This window comes from Leopardus geoffroyi, chromosome B3 (genome assembly GCF_018350155.1).
Source record: "Leopardus geoffroyi isolate Oge1 chromosome B3, O.geoffroyi_Oge1_pat1.0, whole genome shotgun sequence".
Lineage (NCBI taxonomy): Eukaryota > Metazoa > Chordata > Mammalia > Carnivora > Felidae > Leopardus > Leopardus geoffroyi.
In genome coordinates this window covers 124,145,587-124,158,061 of record NC_059337.1, presented here as the reverse complement: position 1 = coordinate 124,158,061, position 12,475 = coordinate 124,145,587, and the positions used below count along the sequence as shown (strand labels likewise).

The window sequence follows — 12,475 nt, the reverse complement described above, 5'->3', positions numbered from 1 at the left end:
TTTACATCAGTTCTTTACCCTAGGGCACCACTGCTTTCATTCTGCCCAGGATTTCTCTCACCATCTGCTCCAATGTTGTATGTCCCCAAATTAGTCATGTTACTTTCTCCTCCTTTCTCCCTAGCCCTCGAAAAAAACTCAACTTCTGTTAGAGGGGCTGACCATGGCCCAGTGTGAGAAGGATCATAATAAGACTAATGACTTAAACGAATCAGGAAATGATTCAAGAGCCTCCCGTGGAAAAGGAGTTTAAGAAGATTCCAATTTTCCTAAAGATTTTTTAATGTGTGAGCCTTTCAGGACGACAGAGGAAGAGAAATGGGAAAGTTTGGGAACAGGATAGCATGTAGCCTAGAGCAAATGTAATACAGGCAGCATGCATCTGTCCACAAGTCTCATTTCAATGCAGGTGATAGATGCGCCTAGTGGAAGCTGGAACTCCTACCTGCTGGATTTACCTGCTGCTCTCACAAATCCTTCCACTGGAAAGCCTGAAGTGAGGAAGTGAGAGGCCCTCAGAGCTGGCAGACAACATGAAATCTGCTTGCCCATTCCTGCTCTGGGGACTCCACACCGCCCACAGTGGAAGAATGAGGCTTTACACACATGTAACCCCCTGCTAGGAACATATCTCTAGGCGGATGGGTCCACTTCTCCAGGCCCAGTGCCTCCTTACTCCCCCTGCCCCTGGGATATGCCCTGCTTGCCTCTCTTCTTTGTGTCTGCCATCACTTTTTCTGTTTTTTTTTCCTCTGGTGGGTTTCTCTTCTCCCAGGCAAACTGCAAGTGGGAATGGACTCTTTGGCCTCCTCCCCAACTCTTCCCACTTTCCTTAATGGTCCTTAAATTATTTTCTTTAGTACAAGGAAACAACCTATATCCATTAAATCCACATTTTACAGACTGTAAAAGTCCAATAAAAGTATCTCAGTAAGTATTTATGGAATTGTATTCCTGATGCATCTATGTAAATGTCCAAAACAAGAAGCAGGGTTTGTAATCAAGTCTTTTGGTCTTCCATTTGTATTCCTTTATTGCTGAGTATGGTGAGGAACCGTCCCTTTGCTGTCCCCACTCTGACCTCAGGTTTTGTAAGAGGTTCTGGACATCTCTATGAAGAAGTTTGCAGCCTAGAGCAGGGGTCACCAAAGTACAGCCTGCAGCCTGCCTTTAAAATGAATTTTTATTGGAATACACACAGTTTTTATCTCTGGTAAACACCAGAGAATTAAAAAAAGTTTCCAATTATCAGACCAATTAAGTGATGTCATTTTCAAGAGGGCCATGACCATGTCAGGTCCATTCCAGAACGATGTGGTTTTTCTACTTTGTATGGTCTGTCTTTCTTTTCTCTAAGAAGGTCAGATGATGTCAATCTGATGAAGGGCAATCTTTTGGGATTTTCCAGAATGTTTAAGCAATGATAGCATCACTGGAAAAGGTCCACAGTACCCAAGGGGGCTTATGCATTTTAAAGTAAAATTTCTTGTATTTTTGCTGTTAAAAATGTTAAAACAGAATGCTATGGTTCCTCCTAGAAATTCCTAGGATCCTCATACCCTTTTGTAAAAACAAAACTTTTAAGTAAACTCTCAGAATATAACAAACATTTCTCTTAAACATAGAGATGCTCTACAAAACACAAATGGGAGAAATGGATAAACTGGTAGCACATTATCTGACTCAAAAAGATGCTCATGGCTGTGCCAAATCATATTTTTCTTAGTAAGTCACACTGAACAAAAAAAGAAGATAAATCACCATGAAAATGCAAGTGAGCTGGTAATAATAGCCTAGTTATAGCTGCCATGAAATAATCATTAAGTTATATGCAGCATAAATCTCACAGAATTTTGTAAATTATGGTGGTTTTTAGAGGCCAAATAGAGATAAACCGTACAAACTATGGCTGCTTTTCTCTGTGCTCCTTGGCATGGCTTTTTAAAATGCTTAAGCTTATGCTCACAGTACCATATGGTTCTCAAAGCATCTGAGAAGGCATAAAGGTTCACAACTCTGTTAAGACCCCTCTTCCACATTTTGAAGGTGATCATTCCTCACCAGTCCTTCCCTGTACTCCTACACGGAGTCTTGTCTGGCTCTGGCTCACACTGAGGCCAGACAAGTTTCCAGCTCAAGCCTTAGACTTCAAGCTGCTCCTGTTTCCAAGGCATGTTGGAAGGGCAGGTGTTGGAGATGGGCAGTGCTTGCAGGGCTGAACTGGCTGCTGGTGCTTCCAGCCAGCCACCTCCACTCCAGAGACGGGCAATAAAATCCCACTCTGTGCCTTCCTCAGTAGACCGGCACATTAGCAAAACGCAGATTCAAAGATTCCCAGTAAATGTTCCTTTTCCTCCTTTTTGGAGGTTGGTGGTAATCCCCAGTTGATCTTTCCTCTTAACTGCTTTTTCCCCCCTGCTATTTAAACTGAATTCTTATTGCTCCAAATTAAATCCATTCTTTCTGGTCTTGTCATTGCTAACTAATGAGAACAATTCCTCTCTTTGCTCCTGGTAGCTGCACTTTGGGTACTTATGGATGAGAATCATATCCTTCTTTAGCCTACTTTCTTAACTGCAGACTGCACAGGTGATAAAATGGGTTAATTGTTGCTATAAAAATATTTTCTATCCTCATAACGAAGTAATTTTTTCCTCCAAATCATTTTAATTTCTTAGAATTGCACTGTGTTCTTAACGATGTGCAGTGACTGAGGCTGCGGTCCTATTGGGCCTATATATACAAGCAAAATGTTGGATATACAGTATGCATGAATATAACAATTCTTGGTTATTGCGCTGTTTCATTTTGCCCCTTCCACTCTGCCCTCAGTTTTATCACCCTTTGCTCTTTGTATCTCCCCAAGGAAGTTTTCCTGCAAGCACTGCCCATCTCCAACACCTGCCCTTCCAACATGCCTTGGGCAGCGGTCACCAAAGTATAAAGCCTGTAGCCCGCTAATACAAAATAAATTTTTATTGGAATGTGGTCACCTGCATTTAAAAAAAAAAAAAAGCATGGTATTTATGACTGCTTTCACATTACTGTGGCACTTCCAAGGAGCTCTGACAGAGACCCTATCACCTGCAAACCCCAAAATACTTGCTATCTAGCCTTTTACAGAAAAATTTTGCTGACCCCCCAGCAAACATTGGGGCAGGCTTTGCTAGTTGCATCGGGTTAAGGCAAAGTACCAGGTAAATCTCTTATGTACTCCGAAGCAGTCTGCTAAATGTTTCATGACAGACCAAACCACACAGCTGGCAAGCGAGTCTAGACTGAAAGAGTTTTTCATTTTTTATCCCTGAAGTACCCTACGAGCATCAAGGTTCACGTCTAAAGCGAAGAATGAGGCTTGACATGTGGACTAATGCTTGGATAGGGCTCCAACACATGTAGGCAATTTTTATAAATGTGCCTCTCTTCCAAGTCTATCTCGGATGTTCTGCTGCATTTTGGTGCACCAACTCACAACACCAGGAAGACAAGGAAATCCAGGCCAAGGCCCAGTACTCACTATGTGAAGCTGGAGGAAGTCACCGAGACCCGGAGCGCTGTCGATGCGCACCAAGATGCCATCCTTCACAGTGGTGCTGAAGCCCACGGCAAGGCGGTCAGAGCGGGTGCTGGGCCTATCATTGGCCGGCCAGGTGTAGAGGATGAGGCCTCCGCTTTTCCCAAAGATGTACGTAGCGCCAGCTGTGAAAGCAAGGAGAGAGGGAGCCATCAGTGCACTGTACTGTGCATTTTCAGCTCTAGGCACACTGTTGAGACCCTGCACAGACAGCTGCGGAGAGGAAATGGGCCCCCGCATGTCCTTGTTTGGTTACGGAGAGGGATGGAATCCAAAGTCTGCGAAGGCGGCTGTCACCCTAAATTAAAGATGTAGGCAAAATGAATTAATAACAAAGCAGATGTTAGCGAGAGGCATCCCTAACATCTTCAGTTCCTGCTGTATCATGGCAGAAGGCAAATAACACGCTGTGTCTGAGAGCTTTGGTATGTTGGGACGAACAACCTTCCCATTCTCCTCAACAGCAGAATTTATTTTCCATCTCGGCTAGGAAAAGCATGGGAGAGGAAACTAGTTCCCCTTCTTTCAGCTACTGGAACGTGCTGGTCAGTGGAGCCAGGGGCGGTCCCAGAAATGTTTCACAAGACTGAAGGGAGTGTGCAAGCCTAAAGCCGCCATCCCTTTCATACCTGGATCGTCTACCACCCTCACAGAAAAGAGCTGTAGTCTGAGGAAACCAAGTTCTGTGACTAAAACCATTTGCCTATTTCACTGTTATGTGGTTATAAAAAACGTGATAAAAATTCCAGAAGCGTTTTACAAATTAACTTAATTTTTCCCCTAGTGGTGGTGTTTATCTGGTACTATATAACAGCTTCGGTCTCTTTTGCAAACTAAATTTCAAAAAAGAAATATAGAAGACATGGAAAAAAAAATCTCAGGGTGATTAATTTGGAACATAAGTGGTATTGTCACTTACGAATGGTGGTTTTATCAGTGTTCTTAGTACTTACTGTGCTGTCACTCTTATTATTTACAAAGTCAGGGATTAGAAAGAATATATTAATTTAAAAGTACACAGAGGGGTGCTGGGGTGGCTCAGTTGGTTGAGTGTCTGACTCTTTATTTCAGCTCAGGTCATGATCCCAGGGCCTCACATCATGCATCAGGCTCTGCGCTGAGCATGGTGCCTGCTTAACATTCTCTGTTTCTCTCCCTCTGCCCCTGCCCCACTTGCGCGCACACTCTCTCAAAACAAACAAACAAAAAACACAAAGAAAACAAAATACAAAACTAAAAAAAAAAAAAAAACAACATAGAATACAGACAGGAAGAAAAATAAAATATTTGCATCTTATAAATTTTTAAAGTCTATTTCTAAAAACAAGTTTTTAAATACAAATTTGGGGAAAAGCATGTAGATTTGGTAGCCAGAACAGACTACATCATCGTAGCTTCTATGGCTATATGTACTTTACCCATAGTGAGTACTTCCATATGTTACTCATCTCAAAGTTCAAAGAACATTTGGCAGCAGATTTTCTTGTGTGTTCCCACTGAACATGGTTCAATCTCCAAAACTATTTAAAAAATGTTTTTAACGTTTATTCATTTTTGAAAGACAGAGAGAGACAGAGTGTGGGTGGCGGAGGGGTAGAGAAAGGGAGACACAGAATCCGAGCCAGGCTCCAGGATCTGAGCTGTCAGCAAAGAGCCTGACATGGGACTCAAACTCATGGACTGTGAGATCATGACCTAAGCCAAAGTTGGACGCTCAACTGACTCAGCCACCCAGGTGCCCCTGAAACTATTTTAAAGCAGCATTAGAAAAGCACGCAGATTTATTCAGCTTTACTAAAAGTCTCAAGCACTAGTCCACATTTAGTTTACAGGGAATACTGGATTGAATTATGTTCTCTGAAGAAAAAAAAATGAGTTATGCAGCTTATTTATAAATAATAAAGTCAACTGCTATGAGGCTAGAATTAAAGAGTATATGTCACATCTCATGCTTATTTTAAGCACTAAGCCATATTATATTCTGAGGCATATAGAATCTAATTTGTCATTTTTGAAAGGTCACTATTCTAGTGACCAGCATGCTCAGTTTGTGTATTACATGTAACATGACATTATCTTCCTTTTATGAATTTCCCAATCCTTAGGGGATGGTGTCTGAAAAGACCTCCACAGTCAATCTGGAGAATTTGGGATTGTGGTATGTAAAGTTTACAATTAATTCTGTATGCAAAACTGTTTGCTCTTCACTATCCACAGGTACCCTCAACGCTTCTTAAAATTAGAAATGTGGATATAATAATTTACCCTTAATATCTATCCATCTGTGAAGAATTCAAATAATTCCCTTTTCTGTAGATGCTTACAAATGTCATCGCCACTCTCTCTATTCTTTATTTGGAAAAGTGAAGGTTACTCAGTGATCAATGTATAGAATCACCAAGAATGCAAATCAGCCTGTGACATTTTGTGGCAACTTATAAAATCTTACCCTATTCTACCCTAAATACGTAGTGGATTCTGCCTCAGAGATAAATCTATACTCCCATACTCTATCAGAAAATAATCTTACCAGTATAAAAAGAACAAGTCCAAAGTTGATAATAGCAACACATATGCCTGGTGCTTTGAGAAAAACTTTTCAAATTCATTAGCCAAATCTTTGCAATAATTCTCTGGGATATCTCATTTGTTAACAATGTTTAGAAACAAGAGACCCAAGCATCTGACTTAAAAAAGTGGTACTTCTTTAGGTCTCCAGCTTCACCCTCCTGCCTCCAAAAGCCTGTCTTCACTAAATACCAATCCTAGCTTAATAAAACTATCCAACAAATTATATCAGTGATGCAAAATTGACTGTGCTTTATCCTTTTCACATAAGACTAAAGTAGAATGAAAACAAAGCCATATCCCCCGAAACTTGGCGTATTTTCAGAAGTTAGTTGGCCTTCTAACCATATAAATACGTTTACAAACTTTCTGCTTATACTTTTTTATCCATTGACTGTTCAGTAATTCTCAATGTAAAGAGAAAGTGCATTTTAAATGATAAATATATGGGGGCGCCTGGGTGGCTCAGTCGGTTGGGCGGCCGGCTTCAGCTCAGGTCATGATCTCACGGTCTGTGAGTTCGAGCCCTGTGTCGGGCTCTGTGCTGACAGCTCAGAGCCTGGAGCCTGTTTCAGATTCTGTGTCTCCCTCTCTCTGACCCTCCCCCATTCATGCTCTGTCTCTCTCTGTCTCAAAAATAAATAAAACGTTAAAAAAAATTTAAATGATAAATATATGACTTCTATATAGTGGTTTGGAGGCTACCATGGCTTTAATTTTTAAACAAAGAACGAAACCTCATTATGACAATATCAGGGTAGGTACAAAATCTGTCTTAAAAATTATTTTTACTGCTTTTATTGTTCTGAATTTGGAATGTCACTATGATAGATAATTCTAACTTTGTAGGTGAAAAAGGCAAAAAAGTACAAAGTCTTTAGCATATGGCTTATTCTGCTATATGGAAATAAATCTTAAAATATGTATTCTTGGTACTAAATTTCTTACTAAGGGTAAATAAAGACCCTGAATGCTCCCATAGTTTAATGTTGGCTTTAAAGAAAGTGAATTAATACTTACAACTTTCTACTCTGAAAACCTGTTATTTTTTCCCCTTCTTTAGTTAGCTTTGCTATCTTGCACGGTTTTTAAAGATAAATATTCACTTTCTGTTAATTTTAATATAAAATGCCTAGAGTCCTAGGGGGAACATGGTCTTATTTTGCTTTACATTTTCAAATTAAAAAGTTAATTTTGTTATTTTAAAATATGGATTACAAATCAACATTTTGGGAACATCATAATAACTATGAGAACCCTCCTTAATCCATTAAAGATTTTCATTTCCAAGCCATGCAATACGACATCACATGCTTTCTCCCCTGAGCCTAGCAGCCCTGTTGGTTTCACACTGTGCAAAGTATGCTGGTGCTAAGATCATCCTCCATTTATTAACAATTGAAACCATGCAAATTTCCTGCTTGCTAGCAAAGAGTGATCAATTCAACTGAAGAAAAACTGCTACGGTGGCATTCTGGCTATTTCACATTGCAGGACTTGCAAGTTTGTAAGCAGCTGAGGTTGCTGAGTCCCACCAATAGAGTATTTCAGGAATGAAATTTCCATACGGTCACCATTAACAAAGATTAAGCGGATACACGCTATTTTTAAACAGTCAACCAGCCTGACATGTTACTTAACACACAACTTCTTTCATCTCAAAGATCCCAAAAAGTAGGTTTGGCTTATTGTTTTCCTACCTGGCAAGCTATTTACTGGGATGGGGCTGATGGTGGTTTTGGAAGAGCCAGATATGTGAAGGTATAAATATGTGTGTTTGGGTGTGTATTCTGTGTGTGGGATTGGTGGGAGGAAGAAAAGGGTAGAACAGTCTCCACTGAGATCTGGGGAGCAGCTTTATATACTCATACAATAATCTGATCAAGTAGATGATCTATGAGTTCTCAAGAAGATTACAGGGTACAGTTTTTTCTAGGTCATACATTTCTCCAAGAAATAGTTCTTAAATCTTGGTGCATATTACTGCTTATTAATAGAATTGAATTTAATTATTGATGACAACTTAACTTTTCTTTATTTAGACTATTTGGATAATTATTACAATTGTTGCTTTGACTTCTTAACCTCATGGTCCTGCCATTATGACATAACTTTTATTTCTATTCCCATATCCAAATAGCATATTACTTTTTGGTAGGAGTACTAACAGAAATTGAATCATGGACCTCTTAGGATTTATATTCAATATAAAAATAATATATACATACATATGTGCATGCTTATGCATATGTGTATGTGTGTGTAAGAAAGTTTAGTCAGAAATATAATAGAATACTTGGAATTAATTTATTACGTTCTCCATCAAAAAATCACAGATATAAGGCTTTAGAAATGCATCTAAATATAATGTTGGTTGTATATTTATGTGTGTTTTTTATATATTAAAAAAAGAAAGAAAACAAAGAAAATTAGCTTTCCCTGAAATAATTTCTGGTTGGCGCTAAAATGGAACAAGTTTGCAAGCATCTCTCAGGGGAAACCTGAGAAAATTAAATTTAAAGAGAACTAGGTAATTTACTCATGGACAAGTATAACATATAGAATAACAAATTAAGTAATAAAATATGTATAATTCTTGCGGTAGAAACCATCTGGTAGGTAAACTAGGGTAATAAACATGAGGTCAAACTCCTACTCCAGTGCTCTTTGAACATTGCCTGAGAACTTAGTATAAAATCTCATGATACCAAGGTATATATCTGTCTTCCTCTATTACTTCAGGCTCCCTATTCCTAATTTCTATTGTTACTACTCTTTCATCAACTTTATCCACATTTGTGTTCTTTATTGTAAATTGGTAAATCCTTTTGGGAAATAAATGGACCATCAATGATATAAAATATATTATGTCTGTAGATGGAGTTATTGCTATTAACTTAAAACTACATTTTATTCATATCAATTAACTATATAGCTAATAAAACCAAAATGGAAAGACTTGGAAGTGACAAATATCTTTCCTAGCAAACCGAGACATAAAGCTCAAAGATCTCATAATGACTGATGGCCTGAAAAAGCAGTTTCTCAATTTCTTTTACTCAGTTTGTTCTATGGTTCCCCTTACACACACCCCCTGGATGTTTTGGGAATGTTCATCACAGCAGGACCTTATATGTTCATAGCACTGAATGGTTTTCAAATTGTTTTCTTTGGGAGCATCTCATTTGATGCCTCTTACCCCAATACCCACTGAAGTGTTAACGGCAAATATTTTCATTGCTGTTTGTATAAAAAAGAAAGTGGAGACTCAAGGAGATTAAATGACTTGACCTGATGTTAAGTGGTGGAGATGAGAGCAGAACCAGATCTTCCTTTCCTTGACTCTGCCCTCAACTCCCCTCATCCAGCTGGCCTGCTGGCCAATAGAATGAAGTTTCCCTAAAGGAATCCCTGGGGACCCAGAGCTCCACAGGAAGGAATAGCAGATGGAAAAACTATGATCAAAACCTCTTCACTACAGAGGCAGCCCCTAGGGAGTACAAAGTAAGTGATAAAGATTTTACAAACAGTCCTGCAATGTATTTATTGAATGGGCGGTTTATTATGATCTATCTTGTCGACTCTGAATTTTTTGAAATAAACACTAAAACTGATGATAAAGAAGCCTTAAATAAAGCAAAAGTGAAGCGACTGAATGTTAAGAGAGAAATTTCATCTATTTTAAAGAACATCCTTTATCTTTGGCAAAGAAATGATCAGATTTACTGCTCAGCTGAGAAGGTGCCTGGAGTCAAATATATAATCAGGGAGAGCCAAGCCCCATTTCTTAAACAAAGCTCAGGCAAGGTGAGGGCTCCCTCTGTATGAGGCAATTTCTTCCTCTTTCTTGAAGGAAGCACGATGAAAACCAAAGGGAACAAAAAAACAAAAACAAAAACAAAAAACAAAGGGCATTAAGCCCGGAAACACAGAAGCAACATTTCAGACCATGTTCCAGTATTCTGGAATGAAAACTGCAACTCAAAGACTTCCCAGCAGAACCAATACTGGTTCAGTGTGTTATAAAATGTGCTTGGTAATACTGGAACTCAAACCTGTGCATATGGTGAATTATATATATTGTGTCCAAGGCCAAAGCTTCCATAGAAGCTGGTGGGAGAAAAATATGAAACCAATTAAAATTCAACCTATTAACCTATTTTTTTTACAAATAAAAACGTCCACTACTATTTAATTCTGGTCATATTATCCAAAAGAACGATTCTTCATGGATGATTACATGTGTACAAACCCTATTTTGGCAAAATACTTGGTCGGATCTTTTTATGGGAACATTATTATGAATTTTCCAGGGAATCCTAAGAGGAACCAAATAGTTATATTATTTCTAAAACTTATGCCAACAATTGAGATGACCTCCTGCTACGATTTCTTATACACACCTGTGCTCCCTCAAATTCTGAGTAAAAGAAAATCACACATAGTTTCTGGATACATTCATGAGTATTGACAAGTAAATTATGACCCTTTCTGAGTCTGAGAGATAATGAAATTTTTAGAAACACATTGCATCAAAACATTTTTTACAAAGTTATTTTCACTCATCAAATTTCAGAACTCTTGCACTAGGAAAAAATGGATTAGTGATAGAGTATTCAAATGCTTTCCACATTGAAATTGACCCAAAAATGGGCTCTGTGCTGACAGCGTGGGGCCTGCTTGGGATTCTCTCCCTCTCTCTCTGCCCCTTCCCCGCTTGTGGTCTCTCTGTCTCTCTCTCTCAAAATAAACAAATATACTTAAAAAAAAAAAAGAAATAATCTAAAAATAAAGCTTCCAGGGATATGTTTAAATTCCCCTTACTTAAAATAATTTTTAGGGGCGCCTGGGTGGCGCAGTCGGTTAAGCGTCCGACTTCAGCCAGGTCACGATCTCGCGGTCCGTGAGTTCGAGCCCCGCGTCGGGCTCTGGGCTGATGGCTCAGAGCCTGGAGCCTGTTTCCAATTCTGTGTCTCCTTCTCTCTCTGCCCCTCCCCCGTTCATGCTCTGTCTCTCTCTGTCCCAAAAATAAATAAACGTTGAAAAAAAAAATTAAAAAAAAAAAATAATAATAATTTTTATAAACTCATTGATTTTTTTGTTTGGGACGATTATTACCTTCACAAACCTTTGGTAGTGTTTAACAATACTAATTATAATACTAATGTTACCACTAACATTAACACTATGCCAACTATATTTATGAATCATTTATTATATGTTATAATACACTATAATACAATATTTCAAATTCCTATAACTTTTACTTTAGATATTTATTTTTATTTATTTATTTTTTTAATGTTTATTTATTTTTGAGAGAGAGTGTGTGAGTGGGCAAGGGGCAGAGAGAGAGGGAGACACAGAATCCAAAATAGGCTCCAGGCTCTGAGCTGTCAGCACAGTGCCCAATGAGTGGCTTAAACTCATGAACCATGAGATCATGACCTGAGCTAAAGTTGGACAGTTAACCGACTGAGCCACCCATATGCCCCTAGATTTTTTTTTTTAATTTTAAAGTTTATTCTTTTTTTAAGAGACAGAGCACAAGCAGCCGGGGAGAAGCGGGGGGCAGAGAGAGACACACACAGAATCTGAAGCAGGCTCCAGGCTCTGAACGGTGGGCACAGAGCCCAATGCAGAGCTTGAACTCATGAACTGCAAGATCATGACCAAGGCTGAAGTCAGATGCTTAATCTACCAAGCCACCCAGGTGCCCCTACTTTAGATATCTTTTTCTGTATTAATTAGTTTGTTAGGGCTACAATAACAAGGTAACACAGACTGGGTGGGTTAAACAACAGAAAATTATTTCCTACAATTCTGGAGGCTAGAATTCTGATATTGAGGGAGGTCGGATTCTTCTAAAATGGCTGTTTTCTCCCTGTGTCATCACATGGCCTAGTCTCTTTACCCCTCAGTGTTCTAATTTCTACTTCTTAAAAGGACACCAGTCATACTGGATTAGGGCGTACCCTAATGACCTCATTTTAACTCAGTTACCTCTTCAGGTACCCTGTCTCCAAGTACAGTGACATTTGAAGATACTGGGGGTCACGAGTTCAACGTATGAATTTTGGGGATGCACAATTCAGCCCATAACAGTTACCATCCCAGTTTTAAAGGTGAGGGAAGCGATAGAAGGAGGTAAAATAACTTGTTTACGATCTAATGAAATCAGGTATTTAATCCAGATCTATATAACTCAATGATCTACATTCTTTTCATTATGCCAACATGTATCCCTAATATGTTTACCTTTTACCTGTATATTGAGTGTAGAGATGGCAATGATGATGAAGAGAAAAAGAACAATGGCTTTCTAACATTTGG

At 38.9% G+C, this 12,475-nt stretch overlaps 1 protein-coding gene across 41 annotated transcripts in view; it reads right to left on the bottom strand.

Moving 5' to 3' along the window:
- The window catches only part of NRXN3 (neurexin 3), a 1,571,803-nt gene that overhangs the window by 357,252 nt on the left and 1,202,076 nt on the right, over positions 1-12,475 (bottom strand). For all 41 annotated transcript variants that reach the window (XR_006705193.1, XR_006705194.1, XR_006705195.1 and 38 more), the window contains one exon: positions 3,518-3,699. Coding sequence is in view for 38 of the 41 variants with exons in the window: in XM_045451709.1 (XP_045307665.1) it covers positions 3,518-3,699 (182 nt within the window). In the remaining 3 variants the exon portion in view is untranslated. The remainder of the gene's footprint in view (positions 1-3,517; positions 3,700-12,475) is intronic.